This window comes from Macrosteles quadrilineatus, unplaced genomic scaffold, assembly GCF_028750875.1.
Source record: "Macrosteles quadrilineatus isolate MER2022 unplaced genomic scaffold, UCM_ALF_1.0 Scaffold_1__1_contigs__length_201487025, whole genome shotgun sequence".
Lineage (NCBI taxonomy): Eukaryota > Metazoa > Arthropoda > Insecta > Hemiptera > Cicadellidae > Macrosteles > Macrosteles quadrilineatus.
In genome coordinates this window covers 102,576,190-102,598,173 of record NW_026542594.1, presented here as the reverse complement: position 1 = coordinate 102,598,173, position 21,984 = coordinate 102,576,190, and the positions used below count along the sequence as shown (strand labels likewise).

General features: G+C 35.9%; 1 protein-coding gene across 2 annotated transcripts in view; it reads left to right on the top strand.

The window, feature by feature from the left end:
* Nucleotides 1-21,984, top strand: part of LOC129000837 (fidgetin-like protein 1) — a 59,444-nt gene that overhangs the window by 15,064 nt on the left and 22,396 nt on the right. For both annotated transcript variants that reach the window (XM_054427916.1, XM_054427993.1), the window contains exon 2: nt 8,878-9,008. In XM_054427916.1, coding sequence (XP_054283891.1) covers nt 8,878-9,008 — 131 coding nt within the window. The remainder of the gene's footprint in view (nt 1-8,877; nt 9,009-21,984) is intronic.

Below are 21,984 nucleotides of genomic sequence, written 5' to 3'. Positions count from 1 at the left end.
GCTTTCCTCCGACAATCATTAATTTTACATTCTGGTGCGTTGTGCACATGCAAACAGAGTGAGTTCCATTTCCCCAGCCAAGATACAATTCTTCGGTCTTAAATCAGTGAACTTTGAGAAACCAATTTTCACAGCTGATTCTGTTTTTTTGAACAGTTCAAAGTATTCTTTTAAATTTAATAAAACCACTCTCTTTTGCACATGTTCTTTCTTTCCATTTACTTTCATCGCTACAAAATCTTTCTTGCCTGGCATAATTCGACTCACATCATCAGAGTTGTAAAAAGCTTTGACTTTATCTACAACATTCTGGTCCAAAGTTTTTCCTGGCTTTGGGTCTGGACATGACATTATTCCCTTTTCTTTAACTAACGATTTAGCTCTTCTGGCCATCCTATTACTGACACCAAACTCGATTTCAATTTTTTTACAGTCCAACTTTTAGGTAATGTTGTAAGTATCAAGAACTTCTCACTTTTTTTCGTAGTTTTCTGAAATTTTTCTTTCAATTCTGCAATCATTTCTGAATCTGGGTTAACTTGCTCTTCATCCTCAAAGAAGCTTGTATCAAAGGAAATTGATATCTATCTTATATATATAATACGCTAAGCCGATTTTTGTAAACAAAACTCCTCCCTCATTTTTGGACCGATTTTGATGATTAAAGTGTCAAAAAAATTGCCCTGATCTGTAGTTTTGCAAAGTGTTTTTAGTTTTTTGATATCTTTATTAGTTTGGGCAGGATCTTCCATATAATACGCTAAGCCGATTTTTGTAAACAAAACTCCTCCCTCATTTTTGGACCGATTTTGATGATTAAGTGTCAAAAAAATTGCCCTGATCTGTAGTTTTGCAAAGTGTTTTTAGTTTTTTGATATCTTTATTAGTTTGGGCAGGATCTTCCATCAAATTTGGATTTTCTCCCATAAGATGAACATGGGGGAATCTAAATTTTAATTGGAAACTTTGTCTCCACTAATTTGAGAGAACGGCTGGACGTAGAAACTTGGTAGAGGTGTCCAAAGAAAGGTCTTGGTCTGTAGATGAGTAATCAAAAGAAAAAAGAAGTAAATTCGATTAGGTCTCTGTCCCAGAAGCCTTTAAAGATCCCTCCACAGATTTGTTTACATTTTGGTCATGTGGATAATACTTTTTAATAAAACAGCTGTTAATTTTAAAATTGTATTTTAAACAACACACATTTATTGGGAGTAACTGAATAGTCGAAAAGAAGTATTTGCAATGTTATTTTCTGATTTTAAACTGGATTTTCTTCTGTATCATGTCATATATTGCAATATTGCAATATAAAGTTCCATTACCAAATCAGTGGAAAATCCTTTTAGCACAATAACTCTTACAATTATTTCTTTTTCTTATTGAACTATCTTATATCTATTTACGGGTTTGTGTCTGCCTTTTTCACACCTTTTCCCTATATTTTATCATATTATTCTAGACAGATCATAATAGGTTCATGAGATGCTTTCAATCATTGGAAAAATCATCGATTCTGTAATACAATACAAAATAATACAAGTGCAGAAGGGCACGGTGCCCATTTGAGCCGTGTCTATATTTTGTTAAATTAATAGTGGTTTACAGCAACTGGATAAAATATCTTACAATATTTATGTTGAAATATGTGCATGATTTAGAAAGTCATTAAGCTGGATAACTGCAATATACTGCAGACTTTTCAGAGAGGTTACTTTGATGTATTCATTCATCTTAGTGTAAACATAATTTACAAATGCATATTTACATTTGTAATATGTATACAAATAAGAACTTGAACTCTTAGGGAGACTTTGAATTTTATTAGACTAACGAAAAGGGTTGTGCATGTTTACTAGCGCTACTCAGCAACAAAAACAATGTAATTCATTTCTAAAAAATATATTCTTAAGTGCACTAAGCAGCAGCCTAAAAAATACTATGTAGCTTCCTCATATAGTTACAAAATGCTCAAACTCGCATTGTCACATTTATGATTCGGCTTATATTTCTCCAACTTCATCTGCAGAAGAAGTTCAGTGTGCTCTTATCGCGTCTAATAACATCCAAACACAAAAACCTTGCCTAAAATGGTGGTACCTATCTTGACAAATTATTTGCAGTGACCTATATTACGGACCGTAGCTCACTGCGTTGGTAACATTATTGAAAGTATCACAATATTTTGGCTGTAAGAGTAAATACTATTTAAGCAGCTACTGTCACGACAGAAAGGTCATATTCTTTTTAAACTAGATCACATTATCGTTTACAAGATACGTTGATTAACAATGCATGTAAACGTCAATATTTACGTAACAGCCAATTTACAGTATGTTTTTCTCTTTGGAAATGGCACATGCTATTTCATTTGCATTATTTGTTGCCAATGAAGCCACACGTATATAGAAATATAGAAATAATATAGAATAATATAGAATAAATAATACAGAAGTAAATATAGAATACTAGAGAACCCGTGCGGCTCAATAAGCCGCATAGTATGAAACATAATTCCGAGGAAAACGTTATGCTTAAATTCGAGTAATTCTAGTCTTATTTAAAAAGTGAATTTTTCAAATTTTAGACACTTTAGGCTTACTGTACTTGTATTGTACAACTGGTTAGGCCTATAGACTGTTAGCTTTTTATTGTATGTTACGTTACTTAGACATTTTTGTAGCTAATGAATGTAACTATTAGCCCTGCAGCCTACGACTTGTCTATTTACATTGCAGGCTTATGTAAAAAATTATTTTAATATGGATCCCATTGAGATCCCAACTTGAATTTTTGGACATAAATTATTAATAACATTAAGGACCCATGGTATTTTTTTGAAAATTTTTAATTGTTTTAAGCATTTTTTGGGATTGGCTTTTGAAATTTTGAGTTTGGGGGGTTGAAATTTTAATTACTTGAAATACTGTCATGTTGTATATCAAATTAAAGCTAATTTAATCCTGAAAATAATGGTTTTTGTTTTACCTTTCTATCTTTATTCTTTCTTGAGATATTTAAAACGTAAATCCCTTAAAGCGCAAAACCACACTTTTTTTGGAACTTTAAAGTAAGATTACAAAAAAAACCAAAGGAGATAAAAATATTTTTTTTCTAAATTTTAAATTGGTTTTATGTGTATATTAAATAAACCAAAAACTAACAAGAAAGAAAAACATAAGGGAAAATTTTATTTTTTATTTTGATCACTTTATATGGAATGACCCATAACCCAACCTAAGTTAACCCCTGCAGCGCGTTGTATAAGGGTGGACTCCGTATAATACAAAAGTAACTTACCCTTAAGTCCTTAAGAATAACTTGACGCCTATCATAGGGTACAGTTCCGCAGAGAACCTGCAATATATTATCGGATGAATAACGATGTAGATAACCTACATCATCCAATTTGATATTAATATTGCATTGATTATTTTAAACCATATGACAAATAAAAACAATAAGAAAACAATAATGATGCTTTTTGTGTTCATTTCATCCTTAGGAACCCCCCCCCCACCCTTTTGACCCTTCTGACCCTTTCGAGTCCTTAGGAAACTTAATTACGATTAAAAATGGAGGAAACTACTAAGTAATTTTATAATCATAATACAGTACGGTATTTAATAATATTAAGTTAACAGTATTGAAAAATATTTTGATTTTCTATAAGAACAATGTTGGATCCCTTGGAAAGCAAAATCATAGGCTTTAGTTATTTTATCATAGTTTGTGGTTTAAGCTGTTGGTTGTTTTTATTTTCCGTAAAAAAAAAATATTTGTTTTGGTAGGCCTAATAGTCTGTATTATTTTTTTAATGATTAAATATCAATAAAATCGTAAACAAATCATAACTCTTAATTCAATGTTTACCATGAATACTCGAACAGACTCGGTACCGGTATGGATCATAATCATAAACAAATGGTACAAACTTACTGGCCCAAAAGTCCTCTAGCCACAGGAAGAGAACACAGAGAAGATATGGTGATTCTTCACTGCCTCGTCCAATGCAAACTGCTGCATGATTAGGCGCTTATCCTTGATGTAAATAAATTTTAATAAAATTTAAATAAATCAATGTCCATGTCACAAAGAGAAATAATCTAAAGATGCATTTTTCCCAGTGGGAACAGAAAAGGCTCTGTCCAAAGTTCTTGTGTCACTTATTTATTTATTTCATTCCAACGGCAAATAACCAATACTTATAGGAGACATGATGCAACATGGCTACATACAAAGAACATACCAAAAATACAGAGAATACAAATACAGAAATATAAATACAGAAACACAGAAAATACAAATACAGAAATATACTGAAATACATACAGAAATACAGATACAGAAATACAAATAGTTTTATATGTGCAAAATGTTTGATATTTCAAAAAGATTAGGAGAGATTACAACAAATGCAAAACAAGCAGAAATGACTATTTACAAACAAGTGCAAAGAGACTTTCAATCCACCGAATCAATCAGCTATATGCCGGGGAGTAGCGAGCATCCGTCTTTTGATGGTAGCTGAACTGTCACTGAATAGGTCGACCGTGTCGCAGAGACCATTCCCAAGCCTCATCATCCTTGCCAGTGGACCGTGGAAGTCGTAGGAACGCTGGTAATGGCGCCTGCTAAACAAGTCACGTGACCGAGTTCTGGATGGAAGGCGGAAGTCCACTTGTGACAGAAGCATGGGACAGTCCAGCTGACCACTGATAAGCTTAGCAAGGAACAACACATCTGCTATACAGCGTCTCACTTCCAGGTCAGGGAGGAAAAAGTTAGCCTGAAGTCCAGCAAATAGAATTTCCCTGTAGTGCAGTCCCTGACGAACCCCCAGTAGTCTCACAAACTTCCTCTGCTCAGCCTCTAACTTATCGATCAGAGCCAGGTGGTAAGGGGACCAGACAGGGCTGGCATACTCCAGGAGCTGACGCACAAAGGAAGAATAGAGAGTCTTTTAATACGAGATCATTTGTCACACCACGAGTCGACCTAGTGATGAAACCCAGCATCCTATAAGCTCTTCTGCATATGTCATCGACATGTGCATTAAATGAGATGTCCGAAGAAAATGTGACACCCAGATCCTTCATTGTATTCACTCTTCCAAGGGGCTGGTTATTCAGTGTATACTGGTAATGGTGCAAGTTGTGCATACGGCCAAAGGTCATAACGGAGCACTTAGAAAGATTTAGTTTCATGTTATTAACAATGCACCAGTCCAATAAATTGCTGAGACTTGTCTGCAGGCGAGCAAAGTCCTCATCACTGGAGACCACGGTGTATATCTTCACATCGTCAGCAAAGAGTAGAGTGTCAACGAGAAGAACAGACGTTATGTTGTTGATGAACAAGGTGAATAGTCACTTAATTATATATACAACATTTGTCTGCAACATCAAATTGGTGTGTTTTTAAAATATATAATATTGAACTAATTTAATAAGTAAACACTTGAAACAAAATTCAAAGGTTAGAAAAATAAGCTACTATCCCATCGTTATAAGATAAACGTACTGTCATTTCTCTTGATGCAATATCAAAATGTATGGTAGGATCACTAATACTAGAAAAGCAAATGTAAAGTAAAGTAGAAAATGGCCCGAAAGTAAACAAAACCATATACAGGGTGAGTTTTAAATGTCCCTCCCCCAACTTTTTTCTACATTTTTTTCAAATATCAATCCACCACTTCCAAACATTGTTGGGTGGTAAGTACTTCATTTTGACAAGGTGGTCATTTCTGGCCGCCATCTTGGATCCGCCATATTGGATGCAAAATATTTTTTTCTAATGTAAAGGTGGGGTTGTGACCCATTATTTTGAACTAGATTTTTACCCTGATTACAATGCCACAAACCGTTTCAAAAAATCTTGATTCATTTCAAAGTTATGAGGGCTTTTTAAAACTTTATTTTTAGCCCATTTTAACATTGAGCATTTACAAATTGAGGACCATAATCTCAAAATAGTGCTAGATAAAGATAAGTATACACTACCAGTCATTGTCGACTTATTTTCACTTGGTTATGACTGATGTAATTTTTTCGGTCGCCATCTTGGATCCGTTATTATTTATCATTTTGAAATATGATAAATTATTTTAAATATGAAGGGGGTGTTGTGACCCATCATTTCGGATTAGTTTTTTAAACTGAACTCAATTCCATGATCCGTTTTTCATTTTCATATTTTGATTTTGAAATATTCACATTTTAAACAAAAAAAATGCAATATCTCATAAATAAAACTTGATAACAAAAAAATGATTGCGGCATTGAGTTTAGCTTAAAAAAGTAGTTTGAAATGATGGGTCACAACCCCAACCTTCATATTCAAATTAATTTGTCACATTTCAAGATGGCGGCCGAAAAAAATACATCAATCATAGCAAAGAGAAAATATGTTGACAATGACTGGTAGTGTATAAAACAGACGTTACAGTTTATCTTTATCTAGCACTATTTTGAGATTATGGTCTTAGTTTGTAAATGCACAATGTTAAAATGGGCTGAAAATGAAGTTTTAAAAAGCCCTCATAACTTTTGAATGAATCAAGATTTTAAAAAACGGTTTGTGGCATTGTAATCAGGGGAAAAATCTAATTTGAAATAATGGGTCACAACCCCACCTTTACATTTGAAAAAAATATTTTGCATCTAATATGGCAGATCCAAGATGGCGGCCGGAAATGAGCACCTTGTCAAAATGAAGTACTTACTACCCAACAATGTTTGGAAGTGGTCTGGGATTGATATTTTAAAAAATGTAGAAAAAAGTTGGGGGGGGGGACAATTAAAATCACCCTGTATGCTAATTAATGCTATTAGTAGGCCTATAGGGGTTTTGTCTACTTTCGGGCCAAAAACATCATTTGTTTAAATGTTTATGATTCATACTGGTATTTTTCTAGTATTCGTGGGTAGAATCAAAAGGTTAACTCACGGAAAAGTAAACAAATAAACTAAAACAAAATCTAACAGCTGGCTGATGCATCTTCTATATGTTTTATGTGATTTATACAACCCTTTATTTGAGGTTCCTTCCTGCCATATTGTCATTTGTTTATGTGGGCCTCTACCGGTTTCTTTTCTAGTACCTATTGGTGATGTTTAGTGTTAAAAAAAAAACACATAGGAACGTTATATTGAATCGGATAATTATAGATACAGGCTATATCGTTATTCATCCGATAATATATGCATGTTCTCTGCGGAACTGTACCCCTATCTTATTGATTGTTTTGAAATTTTAGAGAAACCCGATGTGATCCAGGCTACTTTATATATAACTTTGTAAATACAATTTCCGCCACTAGATTCACATCAAGCTTGCATGGTTTATCAAGCTACTCTAGTTAGATAAATTAACCTCTTAGTAAGTTAGATACCTAATAATTTGTTTGCCTGATATGTCTTTTATTTGATTATACAATGTAAAATTATGGTTATGGGTGGGATCAGAATTTTAGGCAGAGCAAGATACTCCGGTATTTTATTGGGCACTTCAAATAAAAGAGACTCGGTCATGTGTAATATATTGTTGGATTCAAAAGTAATAAGCCTTTTTTTCTGACGGAATGATACCACGAGTGGCGCTGTGCGACGTCTCGTTTGGTGGTGGAGGGTGTTTGCTTCGCTTGGCAACAAGTGGCAGTTCCCCCTAGGTCTCAGAATGGTAAGAGCAAATGTAACGTGAACCTCTGTCTGTTGATTCATGACATTGCAAAATGGATAGTTCTCTAGACATTTACCATGCTTCAGCAAGCCTTTGGGGATTATTGTCTTTCGATTTCCCAAACAAAAAAGTGGTACAAGGCTTTATAGGAGGGCCGGGAAGATGTTGGCGATGAGTCCCAGTCAAGATTCCCAGGTCAATAGCCTGAACAGATGAAAATGTGCAGCGTGTGTGCGAGTTTTAAACGCTGACCCTGACCGTCAGTTTTAAGTGGTAGAAGCCTCAAATTTGTCAGAAACCACGTTGCAACACATTCTTGCAGGCTCTTGATTGTCTAACAGAAAGAAATGTGAGTGCTCAAATGTCAAGAACTGCTTTAAATGTGCAATGTCGATGCTGAATTTCTTCCTACAGTCCGAACCTGTCTCTCCTGACCGTCGACCGTTTTTATTCCCGCGCTTAAAAACAGTGTTGAAAGGACGTCGGTTTGATTCGATTCAGGAAATACCAACTGCTGTCTAGACAGTCATTGCAGTCATCCCGGAACAGGCATACACGGACACCTTAACACCTGGAGAGTCTCCTACAAAAGTGTATTGACGCAGGACGGGCTTGTTTTGAAGATCTTTAGGCACATGTACCGATCTCATCAGTAAATCATTGTTTCTCTATTAAGGCTCATTACTTTTGAATCCCACCCCAGTAGGTATAAAAATCTAAGAACCATGCAGTGGCGGATCCAGACTAAGTCTCCAAAATGGCAGTTTTATACCATTTCTTTGTCCAAAGTTGGTGTGAAAAATTATTTTACGCAATGTACTTATAATCACTACTGTATTACATGCCGTAAAAATACATATATGTATGCCTGAAGGGGGGGCGGTTGCCCTCTTCGTCCCCCCTCTGGATCCGCCACGGGAACCATGACCGCAAGAACTTCTTCAAATTCTGCTTGTTTCCGTATTGTATCTAGGCTATTCATAAAAAATGCAGTCCTTTACCTATTGTAATAATCATGTTAGAACCTAAACTTCTAACTAACTTAAACAAACATAAAAATAGGCCTACTCTTTATTCTTCTTCTATTTTGTCTTAATGATTTCCTATTTACATGATGTTTTATTTTCAATAGCCTACTTTTAAATAATATAGTTTTTGGGCTTAAAAGGACTTCAAAGTATTAATTTTATGTTTTAGATCAAGCAACAAATCGACATGTCACATTCTCGAAACTAAACTTCAGGAATACTCAGCAGTTGTAGACAAAAGTGATGGTGTTAATAATTTTGCTCGCGGTGTTCTTGACCTAGTCATTAACAACTCCTTTGGTGAGTAACATAACTGTTGTCTTAATCATGCAACCTATAAACTTAAAAATATATAGGCATTGTGTTGAAGTGTTGGTATAGTCAACTTTAACTATTAGCATTGACTATATACCTACAGGTATATATAGCTATATATATATATATTGACTATATATATAGTATATAGCCTGTAGGTATATATAGTCCATGCTATTAGCCTAACTCAATCACTTGAAGGCAATTTTAATGTAACATTTGACATTGTAGACTGAGAGCATTCTTCTCTGGTTTTTCCAATTGATGTAACAATCGTTTGAATTTGAGCTTGAAACGTGTTTGACATCTCATGTACAGTACAAGTGCTTTTTGCTGTTCATTGAATGTGTTTAGAAGTAAGGTAAACTTTTGTGCATCCATTAGTAGTTTGAACTGTATGAAATAATAGTGTATCTTGAAACTAGAAATTGAATGTAATTTTGAAAAGTAAATGTGTTGAACTTTACAGTGCCTAGTTGATTTTCACACTCGTTGCCAATTAAAATGAATCTAATTAATTATAAAATAATTTATAAAGGCACGCATTTTAACATGTAAAATGTAACAACAAAACTGTCAAGTGATAGTTTTAATAAATTATTTCTAAGTAATGTGAGTTCTAATTAACATAGCATACCTAGTTCTAAACATGATGTGTCTTTTTATCTTGATAAGCTAAGTTACCAGAGATCCTGAGATATTTCATCTGTTTTTTCTATTAGTAATGTAAGTGTAGAGGAAGTATACAGTGCAATTTTTTCACTTAGTAATAGTATTAGTTTGGATGTTTATAATATTAATTCATTGATTGTTAAACATGCTGCTCCATTTATCGTTGAGGTTTTGGCCTATTTGTATAATCAGTGTATTGATAATTGTGTATTTCCTACTCATCTCAAATTGTCTAAAGTTGTACCTTTGTTTAAGAAGGGTGTGAAAACAGATTATGCTAATTATCACCCAGTGTCAATAGTTCCTGTTTTTTCTAAAATATTTGAAGTTTTGTTAAATAGTAAAATAATTAAGTATTTTGAAATAAATTCATTGTTCTCAGATGATCAGATTGGTTTTAGGCCTAACAGAGGCACCAGTAATGCTATTGTTAGTTTTATGAAACGCTGTGTCAATGGCTTGGATGCTAAAAACAAAGTATTTGGTAGCTGGTTTGATATGTCCAAGGCTTTTGATACCATCTCACATGATATATTGTTAAAAAAGTTGAAATATTATGGTTTTGATCAAACATCTTTGGATTTTTTGCAATCATATTAACGGACCGATATCAATCTGTGTATTATAATGGATGCTTCTCTTCATATCTCTCTGTTCATTCAGGCATACCACAAGGATCAATTCTAGGACCTACTATGTTTATTGTTTATATAAATGATTTAACTTCTGCATTAAGTAATGATAATATTAAATCGTTGTCCAAACCACGCGAACCGCCAAGTACCTCGGTGTCATGGTGGACAACAAGTTGAGCTGAAGGGACCAGATCTTCCGTACGGCGCACAAGGCTGCTAGGAGTGTCGCTGCTCTTAGTAGGCTTATGGCCAATGTCGGTGGTCCCCGGTCCAGCCGTAGAAGACTATTTATGTCTGCAGTCCAGTCCGTGCTTCTCTACGGCTCTGAGGTGTGGGCAGACGCGCTTAACAAGGAGGCGTATAGGTTGAGGCTCGCGCGAGTGCAGCGTCAGGCAGCACTCAGAGTCGCTTCCGTGTACCGTACGGTGTCCGAACCGGCCGTTTTGGTGATTGCTGGAGTTATCCCTGTCAAACTCTTGGCAGCGGAGAGGAAGGCAATCTACCAGAGACAAGGCTACATCGGAAAGGACGCTGCAAGAACAGAAGAGCGCTCCCGCACTTTTCAGATGTGGCAAGAAAGCTGGGAAAGGGAGACTCGAGGACGTTGGACTGCCAGACTCATCAGACAGGTCCAACCGTGGGTGGAACGGCGGCACGGTGAGGTTGACTATTTCCTCACGCAGTTCTTGTCAGGTCACGGCTATTTTCAGTCGTACCTGCACTTGATGGCCAAAACAAATTTACCTGACTGCATTTACTGCCCATGCATTCCCGACGACGCGGAACACACTTTTTTCCGCTGTCCACGATGGGACATGATTCGCCAGGAGGCCATTCAACATCTTGGGGTGCTGTCAATTGAATCGATTTGTGAGACCTTGCTGAAGGGTGACGACAACTGGGACTGCTGGTCGCACTTTGTCCGGAATGTCCTTCAAGCTAAAAAGAACGATTTAGATCGGATCACAGTCTAGATTTGTGTATCACGACCGTCTATACTTTTCGTGACAATAATAATTAGGAATGAACTAAATTGATAACATTTTATTTGAACATGTCTTTTGTAAGAAGTCTATAACACTAATAACAATATTTATTTACATCTGATCATAATATAATATCCTAAATAAAACACATGTTTTATTTGCAGTCTTAAAACATCCCCCTCCTTAAAGATCGAGTCTCCTTGGAGGATGTACTTGACGCCCGTGTCTAGTCTTGTAACTTGAGTTGTCCTCTCGTAGTTTTGGACTTCTGGTACAGACACTTGTTGAATTTTGTTCTGTCACATTGTCTCGTGATGGTGTACTTTTCAAGTCTTCGGGAAATGGTAGAAAATGGAAACGGTTTCTTCTTAGGTCTCTTGTATCAGTCCTGACAATATATGATTGTGGCTCTATTGCTGTTTTTACAACCGTTCCAGGTTTTCCCAAGTCAGATATCCAAACACTGTCTCCAGATTTCAAACTTCCAAGGGATTTGGCAGCATGCCTGGAGTCATTATTTTTCTTGTACTTTTCTCTGTAATTCTTCGAAGTCGAAGGCACACTTCGGACAACTTGTAGAAGGTTAAGTTTTTCAATGGCTGTTTTACCTATGAGCGGGGTTTTACATTTTTTCGCTACATAAAAACGCTTGAAACAAGATTTGTTCTTATAGTCTAACTTTACATTTACCATCCCTCGTACAGCTAACTGAGTCCCATCCGGTCCTGAAAGTCTTTTACATGTATTTTGCAATGGAACTTTTTTGTTTAGCTTTATATTGGCTGGTGAAACCGAAACGTCTGCTCCGGTATCAGTTTTACACTTAATAATGTCAGAATCATTAAACCTGAGGTCAATTTCCCAAGATTCAGGGTTTAGAGCACTGTTTTCGGTAATTTGACCTATGAATTCTTCAGAATTTGATGAACTTGTACAATATTGATTAACAAACTGAGGTTCACTACTGACTTCATTAACCTTTTGCTTCGAACAAACTTTAGCAAAGTGACCGTTTGCTTTACAGTTGTTACACCGAACATTTTTGGCAGGACACAAGCCTCGGCGATGGGATGGAGTATTCCCACACCATTTACATAGGATCCCTGGATTGTATTTTCCATGGTTATTAGGAACAGTTTTCTTACAAAAAGACTTTTTGGAAGTGGTGTTTAATTTTACCCGATCAACGGAGGGATCAGCTAGGTCAAGTTTTTGCCTAACTAATGCCTCTGAACTACGAAGAGCATCAACTGCAGTTTCTAATTTTAGTGAGCTTTGTAACTGTAAGCGATCACTAAGGTTTCGATCATTCATTCCAACGATAAGCTGCATGAGAATCATTTCATCCCTTAAATCTCCCCAGTTGCATGGTCATGTAAGTCCGTGATTAAGTTTTCAGCAGACTCTGAGGATCCCTGTTTTCGTCTAAGAAATTTAGCACGCTGATAAATTATGTTTGTTTTAGGAACGAAATGGTATTCAAAATTTCCCATAATCAATTCATAATTTTCCAACTCATCAGGCCTTAGATTAAAGGAATCAAATATTTCCTCAGCCTTATCCCCCATACAGTAGCAAAGAATATCAACTTGCCTTTTCCCAGGTGCTTTATGTAGATCGCTGACTGACCTGTACCTTTCAAAACGTTTCTTCCACGCACTCCAATCATAGGGGTTGAAGGAAAAATTGTCTGGAGGCTTGACATGGATTTGATTTCTTTGAAGTCTTATCTCTTCAATTTCCTGTTGGATCTGTAGGTTTGCATCACGCTGCGCCATGTATCACGACCGTCTATACTTTTCGTGACAATAATAATTAGGAATGAACTAAATTGATAACATTTTATTTGAACATGTCTTTTGTAAGAAGTCTATAACACTAATAACAATATTTTAACTTCTTTAAGACTGTACAATATTTCATTTATATCTATTTTTACTATCATATGTTTTCTATTGTTTTTGTTTAATAAACATTCATGAATTACATTTTGTGTTGAGTTATCAAATCAAATCCATTTATTGCCATCAACATTATAAATACATGTATAGCAACGTCATACAATTTCATCACAGTATATCCATTAACCTTACTTAATATGTTCTACAAATTCTTTGACCTTATACACACATAAATCACACAAAATCTTTCTAATAGTAAATTTAAATTGTTGTTGTATTTCAAGACATTTAATGTGAGCAGGTAACATATTATACAATCTTTTGCCAAATTCACTAAAGTTATTGATTGTGGTCATAAAATTACATTGGTTCGGACGGAGAAAAGAGATTTGTCTGGTAAAATGGTTATGAACCGAATCATTTGTAGGGAACTCTCTAATGTTTTTAATATACAGTAAACAATCTAAAATGTACAGAGAAGTGACAGTTAAAATTCAAAGTTTCTTGAATAATGGCTTACAATGTGTTTCACTGTCAACATTGAATATTGCTCTAACCCTCCGAGTGTCATGCGTCGCTGCAGCGACGCGTAACGCACTTTGTATAGTGTCGTGCGTCGCTACAGCGACTCGCGAACACTGTTTACGGCGAAGGCTCTATGACTAACTGAATCGGACTGTACTGGATTGAGTTAGGTATCGTTCTTTCCGTAATATTCTAAGCTTTCTCCAGAGGTCTGTCTCTAAGCACTATTCATTTTAGTTCCGAAAATATTGTAGCAGACAGCTGACTGAGCTGACGTGCGTGTATTTGTAAACAGCTAGGTTACCCTCGGACCGATGACTGATGATGTGTTTTATTACATTTATCATTGTTTTAGTGTTAAAAATCAAAAGTAGTGATATACGTGGTGCATTATAAGAAGATTTAAGTGGTTTTGAAGTGCTGGTTGATGATCCTGAAGAAGTAGGTAGTGATATTGATGTAAATTATCAGCCAGATTCCTAGCTATGGTTGGGCTATGCATTCTTAGCTAAACGCTATGTACTGAAATCTGTTTTTTGCCCATAACTTATTTATTTGCAAATCTACTTCCTTATATTATTATATATTTGTAATCCTCATAAAATTTAGAACAAAGTGGCTATTTTCAAATATTTATAGGCCTATAATTTATACAATTTCATTGAGCGCAAACTTATTTTTTTTTTTAAATTTTTGAAATTATACATTTTTTTTACCTAAATAATTTTTTTTTTAAAAATCTTCCTTATGTTTTATATATAATATTGAAGCTCAAGATTTTCCAAACAAAATGGTATATAGAACAGTATAATTAACATTGTTTTTAAGCTTCTCAGATCAGTTTTAATAAAACCTTGCAAATGAGCAAAAAATAGGCTGACATTAAGGCCAAAACATGTGACACTCGGAGGGTTAACAGCTTTCTTTTGCAACAGTTGCAGCTTTTTAATACCTTTTTTTTTTTTGAGAGGTGGGAAAATGCATTTATGCACACAGGTGGCTAGCCTGTAGTGTGGGACTCCAACGGGCTTAGGCCCAGATACTACCCACTAAAAACCTCCTCTACTCTTCGGACTAGCCTGGGAACACTTGTCGCACTTCATCAGAACTAGGCCGAGTTTGCCTACGCCCGAGGGGCTTACGCCGTGTCTAGCCGTTTATTTCTTATCAAATTGTTTCAAGACTGCAAATAAAACATGTCTTTTATTTAGGATATTATATTATGATCAGATGTAAACAAATATTGTTATTAGTGTTATAGACTTCTTACAAAAGACATGTTCAAATAAAATGTTATCAATTTAGTTCATTCCTAATTATTATTGTCACGAAAAGTATAGACGGTCGTGATACATGGCGCAGCGTGATGCAAACCTACAGATCCAACAGGAAATTGAAGAGATAAGACTTCAAAGAAATCAAATCCATGTCAAGCCTCCAGACAATTTTTCCTTCAACCCCTATGATTGGAGTGCGTGGAAGAAACGTTTTGAAAGGTACAGGTCAGTCAGCGATCTACATAAAGCACCTGGGAAAAGGCAAGTTGATATTCTTTGCTACTGTATGGGGGATAAGGCTGAGGAAATATTTGATTCCTTTAATCTAAGGCCTGATGAGTTGGAAAATTATGAAAGAGAAGATTTAAAACGAAAAACGTTGGGTGCATGCAATTAATTGATAATAATACATTAGTTCAATAGGTGAAGGTAATTGTAAATTATCTATTGCATGCACCCCACGTTTTTCATTTTAAATCTTACAAGTATTTATCCTCTCAACATATTTATAAAATATTTTCTAATTTTTAGTGCGTTTAAAAACGTTTTGTTTTAAAAAAGTTTTTTATTTATAAATTACTGGTGGCAGTTTTGATCAGTAGGAGAAGTTTCGGGGTGCATGAAGTGTGTAAAGGCAGGGGCAAACATGGTGAATACATCTTTTTCCAATCCTTAGGAAATATGAGTCTCGGTTTAAGAATAACACAAGAATGTCGACTACAACGTTCGATTACATATTTAGTTTGGTGAAGGATAATTAAGAGAAGCTGACAACTAATTGGAGGAGACCAATTGGTGCAGAAAAGAGACTAGTATTGACTTTAAAGCGTGTCTGCAATCGAATGCGCTCCAATACGCTCTGAGAAAAACAAAATAGTTTGTTCCTCGGTTGTACGCTGCGCTGCGCTGCGCTATGCTACTCCGAAATACGCTACTAGTATGTCATACCTCATTTCAATGCACGGTTTTGATTTAAAACATGCGCTACGCTACGCTGTCTGTATGTTTTTACACTAACACAGCTCGCTATTTTAGTTATCGGAAAGAGCATTCTCTGTTAAATAAATAAAATGTATGATTACTGTAATATTGCCTGACACATGTATTCAATTTGTATATATTACTGATTAAATCATCCAAAAATTAAAATCTAATCCTTAAACCTGCAATTTATCAATAACTTCTTAAAAATAGTGATATGTCGATACCAAAATTTTTTAAATCTCTGTACAGACACCTGAAAAATAGATTTTTAATACTGATAATTTCAATTTTACCAAATTTTCAGTAATTATTACTACACCAACCCCTGTCTTTATGTACTTTCATATGGTATGTAATTTTGGAATTATAGGTTGTTTCTCAAGTGACCTACAGAAATAATTAATGCATAAATTACAAAAATTGCACGTAGCCAATTTAAATTTCTAACCCTTCTAAACACATTAAATAAATACCACATAAAAGGTGAAGATATTACAAAATAATAAAAAAACTTTCTAGAAGTGTGCCATTTTGAAATTTTTGGTCAAGCCAAACTCGAGGTTACATCGTGATAATCTAACACTGTCTTAGAGACACCATCATCGTTTTCTGCGATAACTGAAAAATCCTGTATATCTCACTCAGTAACAGATCGTGACAAAATTCTGATATTTTTCAGAGGTAACAGAAACATTATAATCCTCTTCCTCGGTCACGGAAACGTTATCGTCGTCACCCGCGGTCACGAAAACGTCATCGTCGTCACCCGCGGTCATGGAAACGTCATAGTTTGCTCCCGCGGTCACGGAAACGTCATCGTCAGCTCCCACGGTCACGGAAACGTCATCTTCATGCACGATCATGGCAAATTGTAAATTCCCGGTAAAATACAAAATTCACGCATAATTCCCGGTTCAAAAAATTCCCGGTCGGTGGACACCCTGTAAAGAAAAGTGTTGTTTTGTTGTTGCTCAACATTATTTCTTAAATATCTTTCAAAAAGAAAACCAGTTAATTTCAGAGTTTGTGGCCGACCTCAGACGTGATCTTCAAGAATGTGAATTTGCAGTTGAATGCTCCAACGATGAATGTAAAACATCTGTGTCAATTGCTGATGTTTTCTTTCGGGCACAGTTTATACAAGGATTGAAGGACAATTGGCTAAGGCATTTTATAATCCGTGTACACAAAGTTTGATGACATTCTACGGAAAGCTATTGATCTTGAAGCATCAAAGGTTGAAAGGAAAGAATTTCACCAACATGCATGTTCTAACAACTTTAATGTGGATTCCGTTGGAGTGCACAAAATTAAAATTACAAGGTCTCCCAGACAATCCCACCACTCAACTGGAAACAATTCAGATAACAAAAGACCTGACTTCAATGCCCTCGGAAAAGGCGTCTGTCTTAGATGTGGAAGTAGCAAACACATTGCTGCAAATTGTAACAAACACAAATATAAACTTCAATGTGGAGAGTGTTTAAAACGAGGACATGTCTCTGCGATGTGTATAACTGCACTGATGTCAAATACTAAGAAATCAACATAAAAGTGAAATTGAACCTTTCACAACCTACATTCAGGCTCAAATTATGACGATTATTCAAGTGACGACTCTTCTGATTACGTAGTGCACAAAATTGATTCAATCTACCAGAACTTTGATGTTGTAGATTTATTTGAAGTTGGATATGATTTAGACAAGTACATTGTTTCTGTCGGTATAAATGGAAGATCACAATATTTTGAAGTTGACAATTGGGCTAAATTTTCTCTCCTTGCAAAGAATGACTTTGAACGTCTACATCTGAACGTACCAGTAGAACCATCAAGGCCAGCTTTCCGTTCATACTCTTAAGACATAATCAAGCCAGAGGGAAAGGTATCAGTTTCTGTCTCATACATGGGTAAACAGTTCAAAGGTGACCATCACATTGTCCCTTCAGGTCATGACGCGCTTCTAGGGCGCCAATGGATCCGAGGACTGGGTATTGAGCTATGTTAAATTGACTCTGAAATGAACCGACCAGCTACTACCCTTCAATTACAACCAGTAAATTCTGTTGAGGAACTGTTTGAAAAATGTGCACCAATTTTCGAGCCGAAAATTGGATGCGTTCCAAATTTTACAGTATCAATAAATCTTCGATCAGAAGCAAAGCCTATTTTCAATCGTGAACGGAACGTACCTCATGCTCTTATTGATCAGGTCAACAAGGAACTGGATTTACTTTAAAATGAAGGAATCATTTCGCCTGTTACGTCAAGTGATTGGGGGTCACCACTAGTCATGATTCCTAAGGCAGATGGAAGTGTTTATCTCTGTGTCAACTACAAATGTGGTGTGAATGAACGAATAATCCAGGCAAACCATCCTATTCAAAAAATTGATGATGTAATCGATAGTTTGAGAGGATCTTTTTACTTTTGTAAACTTGATCTGTACAAAGCTTACCTGCACCTCAAGGTCGACGAAGAGTCCAGTATTATCCAGACAATGTCAACACACCGTGGAACATATCGTGTCAATCGTCTAAGCTTTGGAATAAAGACAGCACCTTCTGAATTCAACCAAATTCTTACACAAATTTTGAAGGGATTGCCTAAAACCGAGGCCTACTTTGATGACATAATTTGCCATGGTTCAACAATGGATGAATGCAAAATAAATCTACAGGCCTGTCTTCAACGACTCTCAGATTTTGACTTATACATAAACAAACAGAAGTGTTAATTTTTTCAAGAACAAATAGAATATCTAGGGCAAGTGGTGGAGTTAAACAAAATAAAGAAATCTCCTACAAAAGTTCAAGCTATTAAAGAAATGTCACGTCCATCAAAAGTTGAAGAATTACGACGATTCTTAGGAATGATTTCTTACTACTCTCGTTTCTTTCCAGATGCTTCAACTGTCACCTTTTTTTTACAACGTTTGTTATGCAAAAATAAGAAATGGGAATGGACACCAGAATGTGAAAAGGCTTTTCAACGAATCAAAACTGAGCTCTGCAGTAACAGGATACTATTACCTTTTGATCCAAAACTACCGTTAGTCCTCACCACGGTCTCTTCATCTACTGGACTAGCTGAAGTTCTTAGCCACTTAATAGATGGAACTGAGTGACCAATTGCTTACGCCTCACGTTCGCTCACTGATGCCAAATGTAACTATAGTCAACTAGACCTGGAAGCATTGGCCATAGTTTTTTGGTGTCTCCCACTTCTATTATTACTTATTTGGGACTCAATTTAAACTTGTAACAGATAATCAGCTAATATCTAGGATCTTCAGGTATGACAAGGCTCTACCACAAATGACTTCAGCTTGTTTACTCAGATATGCATCATATCTGTTAGGTTTCAATTACAAGTTGGTGTTCAAAAAGGCCATGGAAAATAAAAACGTGGATTGTCTTTCAAGAGCTACTCTTACACAGACACACTTTACTAAAGACAAGAAAATTGGAAAAGAGGTACATCAAATCTGCAGCCAAGCTATTTTTCAAATTTCAAGCCATGAAATCACAGCTGAAAGTATCAAGTTAGAATGAGACAGCCAAAGATCCAGTGCTCTCTAAGATTTTGAAAGACCTACTCACCAATTCACTTGATTCTGATTTTACTTTGGTCGAAAACATTATTTTCCAGGGAGAAAGAGTTTACATTCCATCACTACTTAGAAACAAGGTTCTAAATTAACTTCACGAAAGTCAACTTGGAATCACAAAATGAAACAGCTAGCACGGCGCTATGTTTACTGCCCAAATATTGACAAATATATTGAGTATCCCGTGAAAGGATGTGAAAATTGTGCACTATCACGGTCAAATCCGCCCAAAGCTCCTAATCACCCATGGGAAATCCCGAAAGAGAACTGGGAAAGAATACATATTGACTACGCAGGACCGTTTCAAGGCTTCAACTTCCTCGTGTGTATTGATGCCAGATCAAAATGGGCGGAGATAAAAGTAATCAAAAATGCACCATCCAGCTCCAATACCATACATCTACTTGAACGGATTTTTGCTACACACGGCTACCCTAATGTTATGGCATCTGACATGCCTCAATTTTTCAAAGTGATACTTTCCAAGTTTATAGCAAATTACATGACATTTTCCAGAAATTCATATCTCCAGGACACCCGAAGAACCGCCTGAAGTCCAAAGCTTCGGAAAACATACCAATGGCAATAAAGGTCCAAAAGATCTTAAAGCAGTATCGGGCAACTTTTCTAGCATGTGGCAAATCACCGGCTGAATTTTACTTCCACAGGAAGTTAAGAATACAAATGGATGCCATTTTTCCTAACATACAAAAAGCTTCAACTAGAAATGATCCTTCTGCACGTTCATTCAATGAGGGGGAGAGAGTTCAGGTTCGTCTCTTCATAAACAACAGGAGCGTTTGGCAGTTTGGAGAGGTAAATAAAAAGTTGGGAACTCGACACTATCTAATTTCTCTTGACAAGTCAGGCCGACTTGTAAAACGACACATTGATCAATTGCGGTCTACCTTGATACCAAAACCAAAAATTGACAGTCCTGAAAGACTGTCAATTCCTGAAAGACCATCAACTCCCATAAGACCGTCAACTTCCGAATGACCGTCAATCTCCGAAAGACCGCCAACTCCCAAAGCAAACAATTCAGAGGTTCCAGTAGTTCAGGAAACAGCTGACAAAGTTCCTGTGAATCAAGAGAGATGAAGATGACAAAGGCAAATGCCGTGCCGATACAAGGACTTTGTTCTTTCATAATTCCATTGCCAGTTCAAAATAGTGGGGAAGACTGTTATAACTTCTTTAAGGCCCCAGGTACCATACGAGCAGCGAGTGGCATGAGCGGCGCCACATGATTCCAACTCAAAACCGATTTTCGCGAAAACACCGCTCGCCGCTCAGGTGAGTCATGCTTCAGTTCGGCCTAAAATACAAGATACAATATACAAGAAGACACAAGAACTTTATTGTTAGTAAAATACATAATATGGTACATTAGTACGGTATCTCCTAACTCGTCAATTAATCCTAAACATAAACATAATTTAACACAATTTAACTTCTTCACCTTATAACATATTTTAACATTCTATAATTAGTAAATTAAATTCATCTTCAGTCACTAGCCAAAATTTATCTATTGTGAACAAACAGAGCTTGATTAAAACTTTCTTCAACTTTTAAATAAATTAAGAGGGAAATTTTGAAATTGATTTGGTAGATGGTTCCAAAGTCTTGGAGCATAAAAAATACTTGCCAATGCTTGTCGCCTTATGTCATGCCTACTGATATGGATGTTGAAAATGCTGAAATGACAGGGAAACAGCAGCAAACAAGCATTACGGGTTGATACGTGAGGTGCAGTCCAAGGAATGTTTGTGGAATGACCAGCACGGAAGTTTTTAAACAATTCAGTCACCAGAAAAGTATGAGGCCAAGTTAGGGTTAAGGTTTTTCTAAAAACTAAGTTTTTCTTTAAAGGCAAACAATTGTCAGATAGCAACAATAGTTGCAATACGTCTTGCAGGTAAGCATAGTTTACCATTTTCGACTAAACTGACTCATAAAACTGGGGAAATTTGATGAGCGTTATAAATGTGCCGCTTGTATCGTAGCCACCTGGCTCGTATCGTACCCGAGGCCTAAGACTGTTCAATATTTCATTTATATCTATTTTTACTATCATACGTTTTTCTATTGTGTTTGTTTTATAACAGTCATGAATTAGATTTTGTGTTGAGTTAAACTGCGTGCCTTCATTAATTATTTTATAATTATTTAGAGTCATTTTAACTAGACATTTATATTGCCAACAAAACAAATTGTGGATCCTACAGTTACACTATAAGTTAAATAGAAAAATATGCTTACTTGTTAAAGAGTAGGCAAAATTTTAGGTGTTTTGTGTGCAAGGTGGAAAGGATGGATATTGGTTAATTCCTCTGGTATATTACTATAAATAAGCGTAGTTATAAGA